Consider the following 17908-nt stretch of genomic DNA (forward strand, 5'->3'; position numbering starts at 1 on the left):
CCAGTCGCACCAAAATGTTCTTCAGGTTCAATTTCTGTTCAAAGTGCATGCACCTGGGTTGTGGGTTCATTCCCCTGCCCTATGGGGGGTGCATGCAGGGAGACAACCAATTAATGTGTCTCTCTCATATCTATGTTTCTCTCTCTCTCTCTCTCTCCCACTCTCTCTCTGAAAAGCAAAGGGAACACATATCCTCAGGTGAGCATGGCCGGTGTGGCTCAGAGATTGAGCATTGACCCTATGAACCAGGAGGTCATTGGTGGTTCATTTCCCAATCAGGGTACGTGCCCAGGTTGTGGGCTCAGATCCCAGTGAGGTGTGTGCAGGAGGCAGCCGATCAATGATTCTCTCTCATCATTGATGTCTCTCTCTCTCTCTCTCTCTCTCTCTCTCTCTCTCTCCCTTCCTCTCTGAAATCAACAAAAGTACTTTTTTTAAAAAAATAAATAGCCTCAGGTGAGGATTAACAAGGAAAAACACCGGTGTGGCTCGGTTGGTTGGGCGTCATCCTGTGCGCTGTAAGGTTTATCAGTTGGGTCCGAGTCAGGCTACATGCCCAGCTTGCGAGCTCGATCCTCCATAGGCAGCAGGCGTGAGGCAGCTGATCCATGTTCTCACATGGGTGTTTCTCTCTCTCCCTTCCTCTCTCTCTAATAAAGAATCAATAAAAATGTATTTTTAAAAAGAATGACTCCAGAAGTCGAGAGTCACTCCAGGTTTTTAGTCTGACCCATCAGGTGGAAGGTGATGCCATTTACTAAAATAGCAGATGAGGAGAGGAGCCGGTGGGATGCAGAGCAAGCACTCCGTTTGGGACAGGTCGAGTTTGAGATGCCGGTGGGGCAGCCAAGTAGGTCACTGCATCCCTGGCACCCTGCCGGGTAAACGCACATGACAGGTGTGGACGGCAGCAGGGGCGGGGCTGTGAGAAGCTGGCTGGATTCCCGCACCTCCACCCCCACCCATGCAGCCCCTACTCGGCCTCTGCTGGCTCCCAGGCTTCCACCCATCACCTCCAGCCTGGGCAACACCTCTTCTGCCACCAGGACCTGCTCAAACGCCAGGCTCTGACGTCCTCCACCCCGCCCCCCAAACAGTGGTGCAGGAGCTCCCCCTTCCTCACCCTCAAACTGGAATGGCAGCGACCCAGCAGAAACCTCACTGGTCACCATGGCAACAGCTGAGCAGCTGCCTGGAACTAGCCAGGTACCCAAAGGCTGCGCGCGCGCGGGGGCACTCAAAGTAGGGGCATGTCAACTCTTCACGCTCGCTCTCAGATTCAGAAACCATGGGAGTCCCCTTTCTGAGGAGCTGCCAGCTGTGCAGAAAGCCGGGGGCGAGTCTCAGAAGCTCCGGCCCCACCTCTCCTACCTCCATCCATATTTCACGAGGCCATTCCCCTGGACCCAGAAGAGCAGAAACGGTAAATTGATTTGGGACTGTCTCCTGCACCAGCAGGCTCTTGGATCCTCTTAACACCCACTCCTCCCCCCTCCCCACACCCTCCCACTGCCTTTAATCTTGCCTTCCCTGCTCCCGTGGGGCACAGGAAGAACTCAGTCTGTGCTAAGAGCTGAAGATTAGCAACTTGGGCTCGGGAATGCAAGCGGCGGGGACAGGCCAGCTGCAAACCCAGAAGGGCCTCCTCCCCTTCCCGGCCGCCCTCCGCCACTAGCGATGCCCGCAGGGGGCATTTCCCCACCGGGCGCTGGTCCCCAGGAAGAGCAAGGTCATCCCGCAGGACTCCAGCTCGGGCGGCGCCTCCTCCCGGAAGCCAATCCAAAACCCTGGCCAGCGCCCCAGCCCCCAGCCCCCAGCCGCCTCACGTTCCCCGCATCCCGCCCGACCAGCTTTGCGGGTCTATCCACCCCGCGACTGCTTTCCAGATGCCGCCGCACCCACCCGAGTCCCGCGCACTCACGCTCTGATCCTCGTCCTCGCTGCGCATGTGGTCCGCGATGAAGCGCACGCCGTCCACCGCCTCCCGGAGGCCACAGCCGCAGGGGCCCCGCGCGCGCCCAGGGACCGGCGCGGGCTCCGCCCCGAAGGCCCCCGCCACGCCCTGGACGGACGCGTGGTTGACGAAGCACGTGCAGGAGTCGGCCCCCGGGGCTTCGCGGAAAAAGCGGGCTCCGGCGCCCTCTCGCTCCCGCTGGCGCCGCCGCTGGCGCAGGCGCTGGCGGGCGCAGTGGTGGCGCGGCTGCTGCATGAACAGCAGCGGGGGCAGCTTCTCCAGGAACAGGGCCTTGACCCAGGGCGCCATGGTGTGCGTGGTGGGCGAGCGGTGGTGCACGTTGAGCACGCACACGCTGGTGACGATGGAGAAGGTGACGAGCACCATGGTGAACATGAGGTACTTGCCGACCAGGGGCACGTCCAGGGAGGTGGGCGGCACGATCTTGGAGATGAGCAGCAGGAAGACGGTGAGCGCCAGCAGCACGGAGATGCACAGCGTCATCTTCTCGCCGCAGTCGGACGGCAGGTAGAAGACCAGGATGGCCAGCGAGGTGATGAGCACGCAGGGGATGATGAGGTTGATGGTGTAGAAGAGCGGCTTGCGGCGGATGATGAAGTCGTAGGTGATGTCCACGTAAGTCGAGTCGTCGGGGTGCTCGTTGCGCCGGCCTGGCAGCGCCACGATGTCCCACTCGCCGCTGGGGGTGAAGTCGTCCAGGCTGGCCACGTCGCTCTTGAGCACCAGGTCGATCTCCGTGCGGTCGTAGGTCCAGGAGCGGAACTTCATGGTGCAGTTCTGCTGGTCGAACGGGAAGTGCTTCACCTCGATCTTGCAGGCGCTCTTGTAGATGGCGGGCGGCAGCCAGAAGATGCTGCCGTCGTAGGAGACCACGGCATTGGAGTAGAAGGACACCTCATACATGCCGTCCGCACTGCCCAGGGGTGAGAGGAAGTCAGCGCTGGCCTCGGCGCTCCTCCACCCCCACCCATCACCCCAGCCCTCGCTGGGAGGAGAGGAAACCCACGGCCGGAGTATCAGGTGGTAGAGCAGGAATGGAGCAAGAATGGTGTCTGGGTGGGACTGTGGGGAGAAGGGGTGTTCTCTGAGGAGATCTGTGAGGCCCCTCAGAGATGGAGAACTGGAGGAAGGGGGTGAGGGACACGCCTGCTGCTTGTCATGCATTGTGTAAGTTGTTTGTTTCACATGCGGATGGAGGGGTTGGGGGAGCCAGGGAGGCCAGAATGAGGCTCCCCGAGCAATGGAGGGGGACAGAGGCAGGTGGGAGCAAGAGATGGTCCCACCGGTGGTTTTGGATCTTGGGGGTAAGAGGGATTATTTATTATTTCAGGAGAGGGTATGGAACCTGGAGGAGAAACTGAGACCTCCATGTTCTCTGATCTTGCCTAAACCTCCAGGAAAAGTCTATTCCTTTTTTAAAATATATATATTTTATTGATTTCAGAGAGGAAGGAAGAGGGAGAGAGAGACAGAAACATCAATGATGAGAGATAAACATTGATTGGCTGCCTCCTGCATACCCCCCAATGGGGATGGAGCCCACAACCCAGGCATGTGACCTGACGGGGAATTGAACTGTGAATCAGTTTGGGCACATCCTTATTTCTATCCCACTGCAGCTCCAAACACTGGGACTCCTAACTGACTGAGAGGGGGCTGACCATGGGCTAATCACCTTGGCCGTCCATATTATACATCTCTGGTCTGGGTCTGTCTATCTAGGTAGTCACTGAATCTTTGCCAAAGAAAAATATCTTCTCTACCCAGCAGGAACTGATTTACTTTCCCCAAGACCCCTTCCTTCCCTGAGCACTGCCATGGTCTCCCCCAGCCTCCCCGTTACTCCAGGGTCACCTACTTGTTGTATAGGACCACATCTGGGAGCCAAATGTGTTTGGAAGGGAGCCGAACTTTCTTCATGTTGTCGAACTCCTCAGGCTTCCAAGTAAGGCGATAATCCTCCCATTCCTGAGAAAGGGAGAGAGGGAGGCAACATCAACCTCTGCCCTGGGAAGGGCTCAAGGTGAAGAACAGGGACAAGAGGGGGCCCGTCTGGCTTGAGGAAGCTTTTCAAGCCATCACCTTCCCACAGTGACTTCTCTGCCCAGCAAATGTGAATCATAAAATACTTTCTCATTTAATTTTAACAGCTAACCCATGATATTAGAATCCACATTTTACAACTGAGAAAACCAATCTTGCAGAGTTTAACATGTTCAAGTCACAGAGCTGATGAGTGGAAGAACCAAGATGCAAATCCAGTTAATTAAGACTCCAAAGTCTATACCTTTCGGCCTCTTTTCGGGAGATTAAAGGAGGGAAAAGACACACGAAAAGAAAGGGAAAAGGAGGAAAGAGAAGACCAGGGGTGGGAAGAGCACTAACCTGGGTCAGCCAGACATTGGTGGTCATGATCTGCTCCCGCTCATGCTACAGGAAAGAAGAGAAGCCCTTGAGAAGGCCCTCCAGCCGTTGGGCCCACCACACCCACCCATGGCTCCTCCCACACCCCCCAGGCCTTGGGAACTCCAGAGGAGCAAGCACAAACACGAACACATTCTGGCGTGTTGACTTCAGCAGCTGAGCAGAGGGTTTGGGACCCCCACTCACCACACTGATGAGCTGGGCCAGTGATACCATGAGCTGTACGGTCACCAGCTCAGAGCCATTGGTAGCTGGGCGGATAAGCTTGTTGTAGCGGGAAGGATCCAGGAGATGCTCCACCAGCCGCTCCTCTGTGTCCGTACCCCAGACTCCTGGGCAATAGGTTGAGGGGCAGGAAGTAAGTAAAGAGGCAAGAAAGGCCCACCCAGGATTCCACTCGCCCCAGTCAAATGGGGCAGCCCAGGCCCAGACAGGAGGCCGTAGCTTCCCCAGTGCTCCATCCCTAAGGTATCCAAATGCTTAGGTTTCCCCATAGAGGCCCCTCAGAGAGAAATTCCTCCCTGGGATCACTGACCAAGTTACCCAGACAGCCCAACACAGAGTCCTCCAGACTCAGAAACCATTCTGCAAGGATCAGTGGAGACCTGCTCTCCTGCGAGGTCTCAGAGGGTGGTTTCAAGAGAAACCCATGTTTCCATGGCTTCTCCTAGAACAGTGGTTCTCAACCTTCCTCATGCCGCGACCCTTTAATACAGTTCCTCATGTTGTGGTGACCCCCAACCATAAAATTATTTTCGTTGCTACTTCATAACTGTAATTTTGCTAGTTATGAATCGTCATGTAAATATCTGATATGCAGGATGTATTTTCATTGTTACAAATTGAACATAATTAAAGCATAGTGATTAATCACAAAAACAATATGTAATTATATATGTGTTTTCCGATGGTCTTAGGCGACCCCTGTGAAAGGGTCGTTCGACCCCCAAAGGGGTCGCGACCCACAGGTTGAGAACCGCTGTCCTAGAAGATACCTACCATTCCAGGGTGGTTTTGGAGGGTGGTCAAAAGGAACCGTTACTCATGTCCCACCACACACCCTCTCCCCTCAGTCAGTGCTCATCTATGCGTGCAAGTCACGTTACGTGCCTCCACGTGTGGAAGTCTCCTTAGGTCGTACATTTCCTTTGTACCTGCCCTTCATACACTCTATCACCGTCTGTAACTCTGCACAAACACCCCCCACCCCCTCTGAGTGCTCCTCCCTGGCCCCAGCCTGGCAGAGCCTATGCCCTCCAAGCCTTCTGTCCTGCCCTAGGAGAGAGTTGAAGTCACTTCTCCCCCCTCCTGCCTTGCCCCTGTGGAGCGACCAGAATCAGGACCCCAATGTGGTGGGCAGGGAATGATGGAGAGACAAAGGAGGGTGCTGAACCAGGTAGATTTCTTGATAGAATGCTTCACACAGCGTCTCAGCTGCAGAGCCTGCCCTCCTGCTGGCCTAGAACGCCAGGGGAGATTCCCTCCCTCCTTCCTTTGTGTGTCCACTCCCTTCCCAGCACCACTGCCCAGGTTTCTACCTCTTCCTTACTCCTTAGGGTATGTCCTTAGGGTATGTCCTCCTCCCAGGGCAGTGCCCCAGGGCCTCCCTGCAGGCCCAAAGGTCTCCCCTAACTCCCAGCAGACCCCCCCATCTCTAGGAACCCCTTCCTTCCACCTCTGAGCCTGACCGGGGTGAGACAGTGGCCTGTGGTTACCTGAGCACAGCCAGAGGAGGCCGAAACCGAGGAGCAGCGCCATGGGCTCGGAGCACCAGGCCATGCTGTGGGCATCGCTCGCCGCCGCACCTAGACCCGCGGGAGCGCGCCGAGGGCGGGCGGGCCTGAGGGCCGGGCCGGGTGCTGTCCGTGGTGCTGAAGTCTCGCCGGAGCCCGCGCCGCCCGCCCGGCTGGGAGCGGGGCCCAGGATGCCGCGGCAATTGTGGGGCGTGCACGGGGCTGCGAGGAGGGACCCGCTTCTGGCGGCGGCGGCTTTTCCGGCTGCTCTTCCAGGGAATACAATTGGGACGGGGAGGGGGAGGAGTCTTCGCCCCGGAGGCGGAAGCGCCAGGAACCCAGTAAAAAAAAGGGGGTCTCGGGATGGGATCTTCTTTTGCTGGTCCTGGTTAGTTAGGGGGTGTGTCAAGCAAAAGGGCGGCTCGCCGACGGTGCAGGAGTTGTGAAACCCAGAAGCTGGGGCAGGACGCGGAGGTGGTTTGAGGAGAGGAGGGAGGAACAGCGAGTCTGGCAAATAGGTCAGGACCCGCTTAGTGCAGAGGATCTGGAGGCCAGAATGAGGGGGCGGAAGTCGGGAGGAGGTTCTGGGTCCCCGCTCTCCTTTTTTCTCTTATCAAACCCAGAGATTCCTGCCTCCCGGCGGCGAGGCTGAGGATGCAGCAGAGAAAATGCCCTACGGAAAAGAGATAGGGGACTGTGGGCTTGCTAACCTTAAGAAAACGAAAGCAAAAAATAAAAAAGAAAAGAAAACGAAAGCTTTGGAGTCTGGGAACAGGGTCCCTCCATAAATTCCCTAAAAGGCCAAGAAGTCTAAGGTGAGGACCTCTGGCCGTGGCCTGAAGAGAAGGTAACAAAGGTCTTGGAGAGTGGAAGGAAGATTAGTGGCTTCCATCGGTTAGCCTTTCACCCCCCACCCCCTTCCACTCCAGTCTCCGGCTTCTGTGTGAGGAGGAGGATCAGAAGACCATTTCACAGAGGCCAGTCCCAGAATGAAGCGATCACAAAGGAAAGCACAGATGAGACAGAGAGAGGTGTCAAAATTCAATGCCATCTTTGATCTTGAAAGCCCTGAACTCTTAGCTTCTGAGCCAATAAAAGCTTCCCTTTTTTCTTAGGTGGATTTTTGTCACTTTCAACCAAAAGGTTCCCAACTAAAGCAGGCTTATCATGTATCAAGGCTCTGTCTTATTCCATCTCTGCCTACTTCTTCAACCTCATCGGCACCCCTACCCCCGGCTCCACACTTCAAATATTGGCAATGTCTTCAAGATCCTTGCACATTCTCTCCCTTCCGTCCTCTATACTTCACGGCCCTTTAAACATGTAGTTCACTTGGTTCTTTTGTTACCCATTCCCCTCAACCTCCATGTACTTACCTTTGAACATCTGGCAGAAATGTCAGTTCCTTAAGGAAGCTATGCCTGACCAAGGACTAAATCAGATGACTTCCTATATGTTTCCAGAGGATGTCCAATGACTAAATGAACCAGTCTAAGGCTGTGACTCTCTCCTGCTAGACCATGAGCCAGCTCAGTGCCTGGCATATGGTGAGGGCTCAACAAATAGGGCTAGTACAGGACTGACACCCTTTACTGTGGAGAGGAACATTCCCCTCTAAAAGCTCCGTTCCTGGGCTCTGGCTGTTCAGAGCAGCATAGCTGCCAGGCCAGCCCGCTTCTTGGAACAGAGCCAGCATGGAGCTCACCTTCCTCGCCATCAAGCCTGACGGCGTGCAGTGCGGCCTGATGGGCAGCAGCATCAAGTGCGAGAAGAAGGGGTTCCGCCTCGTCACCATGCATGTCCACCGGGGCTCTGAGGAACTCCTGAAACAGCACCACATTGACCTGAAAGACCACCCATTCTACCCTGGGCTGGTGACGTACATGAGCTCTGGGCCTGTGGTGACCGTGGTCTGGGAGGGGCTGAATGTGGTGAAGACAGGGAGAGTGATGCTTGGGGAGACCAATCCAGCAGATTCTAAGCCAGGCACCATTCACGGAGACTTTTGCATTCAAGTTGGCAGGAACATCATTCACTGCAGTGATTCAGTAAAAAGTGCCGAGAGAGAAATCAGCCTGTGGTTTAAGTCCAAAGAATTGGTGACTACATGTCTGTGCCTTTGGCTGGATCTATGAATAAGAGGTGGACAAAGCATCAGTCCCCTTTGGCTCTTCCGTCCATTGACTTGGGAGCAATAGGATCTATCCTTTTTCTAACGCATATTTACTAATAAAGCCTTTGGAAACTGGGAAAATAAATAAAAGCTCAGGTCCTGGAATTGTGAAGGAAGAGCAGGACAAGTACCCGAAAAAGGACTGGAGAGAAGTGGGATGGCTGCAGGCTCCGTACTGCCCATGGAAGTGAGCCATAAACCTGCTCCACAGGCTCCAAGGCAAATGCAGGCAGGAACATGTAATACCATCTGAAGAATTTAGAAAATCTTGGAATCAAGGAAAGGATTGAAGAACAAAAGCCTACAGAGAAGGAAAGGAATGTATGCCGTCACAGCATGTGGGGAAAGGGTCAAAGAAGGTCCACCTTCAACAATCAGACCCATGTTTGTTCGGTATCTACTGCATAGGTGTTGAGATGCAGTGATCAAAAAGACCTAGTCCCAGCTTTGTTGCCACAGTTTGGTAACAAAGACTTATGACACAATATGGTGGCTGCTCCGTAGAGCTGTAAACAAGGTGCTATGGAAGCACAGAAGAGGGAGAGGCTAGTAATGTCTGAGTGCCTAGAGGGGATGAAGATAAAAACTGAGATTTGAAAGATGAGAAAGCCAGTAAGACCAGGGTGGCTTAATTTTGAATTCCTGAAAGAGAGGGACTGGGAGCTTGCATGTAGATAGAACTTAGTACTTTCCTCTTTTGGTGGGTGTGGGTGATTGAAAAGGGCTTCCTTTATGAGAATCTCTTTCTGGCCCAGCTGGTGTGGCTCAGTGGTTGAGCATCGACCCATGAATCAAGAGGACACAGTTCGATTCCCAATCAGGGCACATGCCTGGGTTGTGGGTTCAATCCCAGTAGGGGGAGTTCAGGAGGCAGATGATCAATGATTCTCTCTCATCATTGATGTTTCTATCTCGCTCTCCCTTCCTCTCTCTGAAATAGAAACCTATTTTAAAAAAGAACATCTCTTTCTGGAGTGCTTGCTTGTCTCTGGTTTGATAGACAAGAGGGACATTTGCTTTCTTGAAGCCCTTGGTTGCTACCTGAAGCTCCTTTAGGCCAGTCCAGGCCGTCTGCTCACCTTGGCCTTGACCTTATCGTTTCACATTCCCCAGCTTTTACGTGAAGATTAATTCCAGCCTGGCAGGGAGTGAATCCTCTCAGCACAACCACCCAGTGGCCAAGGAGAACTGGAACATCCTCTCTCCCTCATTCTCCCCCCCACACTCCTTCCATCCCCACCAGGAAGCAAGGCAGCCAGAGAGAGGGGGCAGGTCCGAAACCATGCAGGGTGATGGGCAGATATAGAAGTATCAGCCCCGAGGCAAACCAGGGACCAGGCCACCTTTGGTGTGACACTCCCTCTGCCTCTGATGGTAAGGAACATTTTCTTTTAAAGGCATTATAAATCAACTGATCTGCACATTTATGTATACTTAGATATAACATACATCCAAAAAGTATATAAATTATCAATGTACAGCTAGGTAAATTTTCACACGAACACAGCTATATAATCCCCACCCAGACTTTTAAAAACTAGAACACTATTAATATCCAGAAGTCCCTCATTATGTCCTTCCCCCCCCCCCCCCACACACACACCCGTAATTATTCTCTCCTCTTCAAAAGTAACATCATGGGGGCAGGGAGGAATGGGGAGTGACTGCTCAGTGGGTACTGTTAAAGTTCTGGAACTGATAGAGGTCATGGTTACACAACATTGTGACTCTAATGAATGCCACTGAATTGTACACTTTAAAATGGTTAAAATGGTAAATTTTATGTTATGTGTATTTTCCCACAATTAAGAAAACATGCCTAGCCCTAAACGGTTTGGCTCAGTGGATAGAGCATCCGCCTGCGGACTGGGGGGTCCCAGGTTCGATTCTGGTCAGGGGCATGTACCTTGGTTGCGGGCACGTCCCCAGTGGGGGGCGTGCAGGAGGCAGCTGATCGGTGTTTCTCTCATCGATGTTTCTAACTCTCTATCCCTCTCACTTCCTCTCTGTAAAAAAGTCAATGAAATATATTTTTTTAAAAAAAGAAAACATGCCTAAAAATACAAGTGACCGCTATTGACTTCTAAGACCACAAATCAACTTTGCCTGCTGAATTTCATATAAATGGGATCATGATCTTTTGTGTTTTGAACATTATGCTAATGAGAATCATTGACATTGTTGAATGTAGTTGTAGTTTATTCATCTCATTGCTATAGAATATGCCATTGTATGAATATACCATCACTTATTTGGGTTGTTTACTATTTTGTTTTGTTATTTTTTGATTTTGAGAGAGAATAAGGGAGAGAGAGAAAGAGAAACAGTGATTTGTTGTTCTACTTATTTATGCATTCACTGGTTGATTCTTGTCAGAACCTGACCGGGATCGAACCCACATCTTGGCTTAGCAGGACAATGCCCTAACCCACTGAGCTACCTGGCCAGGGCAGTTGTTTCCTATTTTGGACTATTAAACATATTTCTATGAACATTCTTGTTCATATTCTTGGTGTACAAATATATGCGTTCCTGCTTGGTACATAACTAAATTGTGTACATCTGAATTTATTTTTAAAAGGAATATGCTATGATACAGTTTTGTAATCTTCGTTTTTCATTTACTATTTCTCAAACATTTCTTTATGCCAATAAGCATTCTTTGACGCCTTTTGTTTCTTTGGTGACTTTTTAAATTGTTACAAAGTATTCTACTGTAGGTACATTTTTGCATATGTCTTTAATAATTTCCAAGTGAAATTGCTGGGCCAAAGGTTTTAAAGTTTTTTTGATTATTTATTATTTATTGCTAAATACTTACCTTATTCCACCTCCAGAGGGCCTCAGCCTAAATCACCGATGGCCAACATCTCTACAGTCTTGCCTATGCTGAGCTGAGCCCCTCCTTGTCTTTCTCTTCTTTTCTCCTAAGTCCTTCCTCCTTCGTCTTGGGGCCTTTCTTCCCAACCTCCTCCTACTTTAAGGGTCAGTTCTCTCAGAAAATCCCTTCATTTCCGTCTAAGTAACTTCTGTCACATTCTTTCTTGGAGTTAATCCTGAATAATATCAGCCTTCAAGGCCCTCACCTTTCATCCCTATGACTGTTCGCCACATTGTACTAGTTGATTATCTCTGGCCCCGTTCACCCACTGCCATGTGCTCCTGAGGGCGGGAGTAAGAAATACACAAAAATGACGAGGAGCAGCTGTCATGTAAGGAGCCCCTCCTGTGTGCCAGGAATGAAGCCAAGCACTACCCACGGGACTGTATTTTCTTTGTCTCTGCATCCCCAGTGCCCACTATAGTTCCTGACCAAGCACCAGGGCTCAGGCCATATTTGTGCGTCGGTGTCAGAGTGCTATGCTTCTGGGAGCAAGTCAAAGGGAAGGATGCTCACTCTGCCCCAAATAAGAGCGTCTGCTTATTCTGATAACACATGACCTTTAGAAGAAAAAAATCCCTATGATCCACTTTACATACAGCAGCCAGAATGATCTTTTAAAATTTCCAGTCAGATCATGTCACTCACAGCTTAAGATCGTTCAAGGGCTTCCCACTGTACTTTGAATAAAACCCAGACACTGACTGTGGCCTCTATAATCCAGCCCTTGCTTTTTTCACTGGCCTCATCGCCTACCCTACCACCCCCTCTCTTTTTTCCACTAGACTCAAGGTATAATAATCCCCTCATTTTTGAAAAACCAAGTTCTTTTTAAAATACATTTTAATTGATTTCAGAGAGGAAGGGAGAGGGACAGAAACATCAATGGTGAGAGAGAATCATTGATTGGCTGCCTCCTGCACACCCCACACGGGGATCATGCCCTCAACCCAGTCATGTACCTTGACCGGGCATCAAACCGTGACCTCCCGGTTCATAGGTCAATGCTCAACCACTGACCACCACCAGCTGGGTGAAAAACCAAGTTCTTGCTTTGTGCACTGTTCTAAGCACTTTTCGTGTATCTCACTTAATCCTCCCACCGGCCTTATGAGGTAGGTACTATTATGATCTACGCGTTACAGATGTGGAAACTGAAGTACATCCAGGCTAAGTCACACCATTAACAGCTGCCAGAGCTGGGGTTCAGAGCCCATAAGCTCAGCCAGCATGTCATGAGCTTCCTAGTTCTAGACCAGCATCTGTGTGCTCACTCAGGGTCTCTGAAATTGTTGCTCTCCTTGCTGGAAGGCTCTTCTCTCCTGCCAGACTACCTTCTCTTCTTCAAATTTCAGCTCAAACACTGCCCCCCTAGGGAGCCCTCCCCTGACTAGTGGACTGAAAGTGACCCCAGTCCTCCTCTGCCACGTGACCCTACTCTAATTCCTAGCAAATACTTACCAGTCACTCTTCTAGTCATTCATTGGTCTGGTCTCTGACTCTGCACTAGAAAACAAGGGCTAGAGAGCAGGAATCTTGCCTGCCTGTTGCTATATGTTCATACCTAGACCTGTGTCCGACACATGGCAAGCCCCATCCATGGTTACTGAATGGCGAGTACCTTTTGACTTTGTAGCAATAACAGTAATCGTAGGAATAGTCGTATTTAACATGTGCTGAGCAATGTACCATGGGCCCACCAGTGTTCATCATTTTACATATCTCATTTCATCTAAACTGGAACAAGGATCCACCCTGCAAGGCAGAACGAGCATCGTGCCCATTCTACAGATGAGGACACTGAGTTTCACAGAAATTAAATCACTCGCCCAAGCTCACACAGCCAGCAAAGCCGATGCATTCAAACCCAAGCTCCGTTCTGTCCGACTCCCCCGTCCATGCTCCTTCCACTCAGCTGTGCTGCCTCCTTCATGGGCTAATTCAAAGGACAGATGTAGCCGATTCTCTAATGAACACCTGTGGCTCTGCCTTTTTCCTGAGCTCAGAACACACCCCGCCGGGCGTCTCCAGGAGAATGTCCCACATCTCCCCTCCCTCACACACTCAGTATATTTATAACCCAACTCTCCGCTCTTCCCACGGAACTCAGCTCTCCTGAGACGTCTCGTGAGATTCTGTTAATGCTCCTGCTATTAGCTGCCCAGGTTGCACGGCTTCTCAGAATTCTAGTGATCTTTTCATCTTCCTTGATCTTAAAATCAAGCCCCAGTTCCCAAACATGGTTGTGGGTGCCTGCCCAGATGGAAGCCTTGCCTGCCTTACCTGTATCTCTCTCCCTTGCTTCAGACACAGGCCTTCTTTCCTGTGTCTTGCCATGGTCCTCCAACTTGCCATGGTCCTACCTCAGAACTATTGCGTGCGCTGTCCCTTCCGCCTGCGTCAGCGTCCAGCCCTTCCTCCCCTCATAGGCCATTGCAGTTAAGTGACTGGATGTGTAACAATTCATAAAGTATCTGGTTTTCTACCAGCCTGAACGCACAGAAAAGGTGAGGACTGGTTCTGTCTCATGTAATGCTGCATCCCAGTGCCTCACATGTAGTAGGTGCTCAGTAAATACTTGCTCATCATCTCTTACATCTAGGGAGTCGGCTGGCTTTACAGACTCCACCTTTATCACGTCTATTTCCCCAGCAGAATGTAAGCTCCACGAGGGCAGTGATTCTTTAATATATTCATTAAATGAATATATGCACCACCTCCATCCCATTTGTCATGCCCCTTCCCTTCACATTTTAGCAGAACGCCAGATATGACTACCTACTAGGCTTCCCCCAGAGGGCTCTCTCAGCCGGAGAGCTGAGGTACTGAACAGACCAGCAGAGAGGAAGCGACAGGCCTCATCCCGGTGACCATGATGTTTGAGTTTCCTCACTGGGGGACTGGGAGTCTGTGCAACATTATGGGACCATCTCATCGCCTTGGCTTATTCTTTGTTGTTGTTAATCCTCCTCACCCAAGGGTATTTTTTCCCCATTGATTTTTAGAGAGAATGGTGGGAGGAGGGGAGACAGAGAGAGAGAGAGAGAGAGAGAGAGGGAGAGGGAGAGAGACATCGATTGGTTGCCTCCTGCACATGCCCTGACCGGGACCAGGAATCAAGCCTGCAACGGAGGTACATGCCCTTGAGCAGAACTGAACCTGTGACCCTTCAGTCTGTGAGCCAACGCTCTAACCAATGAGCCACCTTGTTTTGTTCTCATGAAAGTCATTGCTAAAATATGGAATTCAGGATCTTCCAAATGGCTGCATTTGTAGGGTTTTGGGGTAAGGGCTAGAGCCAAGTGACATACGAAAACCTCTTGAAGAAGATGAGAGAGAGAAACACTGTAGCTTGACTACCTGTGCTAAGAAATGCCATCAGCTTTACACACCTCTTGGCAGAGGGAGGTCTCCAGACATCTTGGGCTCATTCATTCATTAACTGGCTTGTGACAGGAAGTCAGGCATTGTGATAGGAAGTCTAAGGAACACAAATATGTGTGATGCACAGACTTCGAGTCCTGCAGACACCTGGATGGTATGAGGATACCATACATCAAAGAAAAGCCTATCAAGAAATGACTGCAATGCCTCTGGCTGGGGGAGAACCAGCCACGTTCTCACTTTTCACCGTCCGCATGAGCCTGGAAAAACATGGCTGCCCGAGGCCAGGAAAAGGTTAAACACAGAGAGAGCTGCACTTCCAGAAGGCCACTTCAGGGCAAAAAAGGAAGGGCATACAGAAACAAGCCAGCAGTTTGTGGGCGTCAGAAGCTCACAGGTTGGTGGGAACAGCAAGTATTTAAAGACGCCAGCACAGTGTGAAAAATGCTTTGATGGGGGGTACGGCCACAGGACCACATTGTGAACTTTATGTGGGCAAATTAGGAAAATTTCACTGAGGTGTTGACATGAAGTTAGGTCCTTATTTCCAAGAATTCCTTGTTTAGGAATTTGTTGTCCACAAGATGAATGAGGAATCAGACATATCTAATATAAGGGATTCCTCTATAGCAGAGGTTCTCAACCTGTGGGTCGCAACCCCTTTGGCGGTCGAACGACCCTTTCACAGGGGTCGCCTAAGACCATCCTGCATATCAGATATTTACATTACGATTCATAACAGTAGCAACATTACAGTTATGAAGTAGCAACGAAAATAATTTTATGGTTGGGTCACAACATGAGGAACTGTATTTAAAGGGCCAGAAGGTTGAGAACCACTGCTCTATAGGGAAAAGTGGAGGTTAGGACGCTAAATCACTCTGGGCCCTTTCTGGGAATGGCACAGGGCTGAAGGGACACACAGATGTATATGTGTATGTCGGAAGGACAGATATCCAGTCCTTTTCTCCAGTGATGAGACCAACAACGACAGCAATTACAATAGTAGTGATGACTAACACCTACATAGCACTTACTATGTGCCAGGGGCTGTTTTAAGTGCTTTTCATAGATAAACTCTCACAGGCAAAAATACATGGTGGTGAGGTGGGACCCAGATAAGGGGCCATGCATTCAGGCAGGGGCTTACCTGGCTTAAATCTCCCATTGGTGCCGAAGGAAGAAGCACCAGATTTTCTTCTCCACTTGCCCGATGTGAGACACAGGAATAGAGGCTTAAAAAAAAAAAAATCAGAGGCCCCAGCTGGGTGGCTTAGTTGGTTGGAGCATCCCGCACACCAAAAAGGTTTCAGGTTCGATTCCCATTCAGAGCATACCCTCAGTCCGGATGTGTGTGGGAGGAAACCAATCCATGTTTTTCTCTCACATCAATGTTTTTCTCTCTCTAAAATCAATAAGGATTTTTATTTTTATTTTAAGCATCAGAGGAAGGCAGAGTGGGATAGAAGGGCAGGAACCTTGGAGACACACCCAAAAACGCTGCCTACTAGTTGTATATCCTTGGGCAGTCATTCCTTCCCCCCACTTGTAAAACAGGGGTACAAAATGCTTACTTTGCAACGTTGTTGTGGGGTAGGGGGTTAGAAATATGTACAAGATACCCTGGCTTAGGAAGTGCTCAATAAATGGGAATCCTTACTACAGCCTTTTATGCTCCGTATAGCTAACTGTTCGGGCTCCCCAAAGAAGACACATTCCTGGTCGTGCGGACCATGTCCCAACCATCTGTAAATACCCAGAGCCCGACTTAACCAAAGAAGGCCCTTACCAAGCCCACTGACTACTTAAATGAGTAACCCAGCACCAAAGCGCTCAGTCAACTTCCAACAAAGGCCGGCTCATTTGGGTCCGTACGGGAGAGAGGACGGTGGCAATCCGCCAGGGGCTCAAGCGCCGAGCTGGCGCAGCAGAATCCAGGCCCTTCCCCAGGTTCACATTTGGCAGAGGGACGCCGGCTCCGGGTCGCTGGACCCTCAGCCAGCTTTGTCCTGGGTGACAGTGCCACCTAGCGAGGGCCCGGGGCACTGCCGCCCGCTCCCTACTCCCGGCAACTGCAGGGACCACTGCGACATGTCAGCCCTTCAGGCTCCGGGCTGGGGACGGAGAACGCGGTCCTCGGGGCCCGCCTCCTTCCATCCTCCGTCCAGGCGAGTGGTTTGGACTATTGAAGCTCTCCTCCCGTGACCCTGGGAAGCCCACGCTGTCCCTCCCCGACCTCGTCCAGACCCCTGGACATGATCAGCGCGAAGGGTCAGCAATCTCACACTTAATGGACCAGCGATCTATCCCACACTTGGCGGTCCCCTGGCATCGAATCTTCGGGAGTAGGCAGAGCGGGCATTGCCCTCACCGGTCACTGTACAGATGAGGCGACTGGAGGAAGGCAGTCGACCCAAGTCACACAACGGAACGAACCAGCGGCTGGGCCGGGCGAGAATCCCAGACTCTTGCTACCGGGTCCCTATCTCCTTCCCCAGCTACGCGCCCCTTATTCGGCGTGGCGACCGGGCATGCCCACGTGGCCTCACGAGGGCCGGGGCTGCGGACCCTGCGCCGAGGACCGGCGTGGGGGCGCAGGATGGCGGCGGCACGGCGGCCCCCGTAGGTCCCCCTCTTCCGTCTCTGCCCACCGAGCGCCCAGCACGCCGGCCGCGACGTGGAGACGCAGGGAAAGGGACCCAGAGCAGGAAACAGAGTCCCGCGCGGGGAGCCCCTGGGAGCACGCGGGCCGGGTCACGTGAGCGGGGAGAGCAGGCACGCACGCACGCACGCTGTGCGTCAGCACGCACTGAGGCGCTTAAAGCGGGCGAGCCCAGAGCCGCGGTCACATGTGGAGGGTGGCAGTCGAGAACAAGGGGGCGGGAAAGAAGGAGAGGTCACGTGAACGAGGCCAAGCGGGGAGGTCACGTGAGGGGTGGAGGCGGGGCTCCCGAAGAGGAGGAGGAGGGGCGCGCGGCTTCCGGCGGCTGGGGGTGGGGGGAGCGGCGAGCGGAGGGGGGGGCCCTGTCCCGGAGGTGCCGGCGGCGCCATCTTGGCGAAGGGGGGATCAAGAAGTGCGGACCGCGGCGGCGGCGCCGGCGGCGTCCCCCGGAGCGGAGTCTGGGGATGGGATCCAGCCTGCGAGCAAAGCATGTGACCTTGACCAGAAAAAAAAACAACAACATCTACGCCAAGTGCCAAGTCCCTAATCTTCGTCTACAAACCAACTATGGCTACCCTGGTACTCTCTGAGCTGTGGTTGGTCACCACTGCTGATTGCATCTTTCCTGCCTCATCTATCCAGACGGGAGAAGACGAAGCTGATGCGTCTCCCTCTA

At 52.0% G+C, this 17908-nt stretch overlaps 1 protein-coding gene and 1 pseudogene across 1 annotated transcript in view; one reads left to right on the forward strand and one right to left on the reverse strand.

The window, feature by feature from the left end:
- The window catches only part of CHRNB2 (cholinergic receptor nicotinic beta 2 subunit), a 19602-nt gene extending 2298 nt beyond the window's left edge, over window positions 1-17304 (reverse strand). The window contains exons 1-7 of the mRNA XM_014461141.2: window positions 16856-17304; window positions 15721-15805; window positions 6115-6805; window positions 4586-4731; window positions 4361-4405; window positions 3834-3943; window positions 1922-2888 (exon numbers count right to left, since the gene is read on the reverse strand). Of these exons, the coding sequence (XP_014316627.1) occupies window positions 1922-2888; window positions 3834-3943; window positions 4361-4405; window positions 4586-4731; window positions 6115-6178 (1332 nt within the window). The 5' untranslated portion in view covers window positions 6179-6805; window positions 15721-15805; window positions 16856-17304. The remainder of the gene's footprint in view (window positions 1-1921; window positions 2889-3833; window positions 3944-4360; window positions 4406-4585; window positions 4732-6114; window positions 6806-15720; window positions 15806-16855) is intronic.
- LOC102437207 lies at window positions 7827-8475 on the forward strand (annotated as a pseudogene).
- Window positions 17305-17908: the final 604 nt, after the last annotated feature.

Source organism: Myotis lucifugus, unplaced genomic scaffold (assembly GCF_000147115.1).
Source record: "Myotis lucifugus unplaced genomic scaffold, Myoluc2.0 scaffold_151, whole genome shotgun sequence".
NCBI lineage: Eukaryota > Metazoa > Chordata > Mammalia > Chiroptera > Vespertilionidae > Myotis > Myotis lucifugus.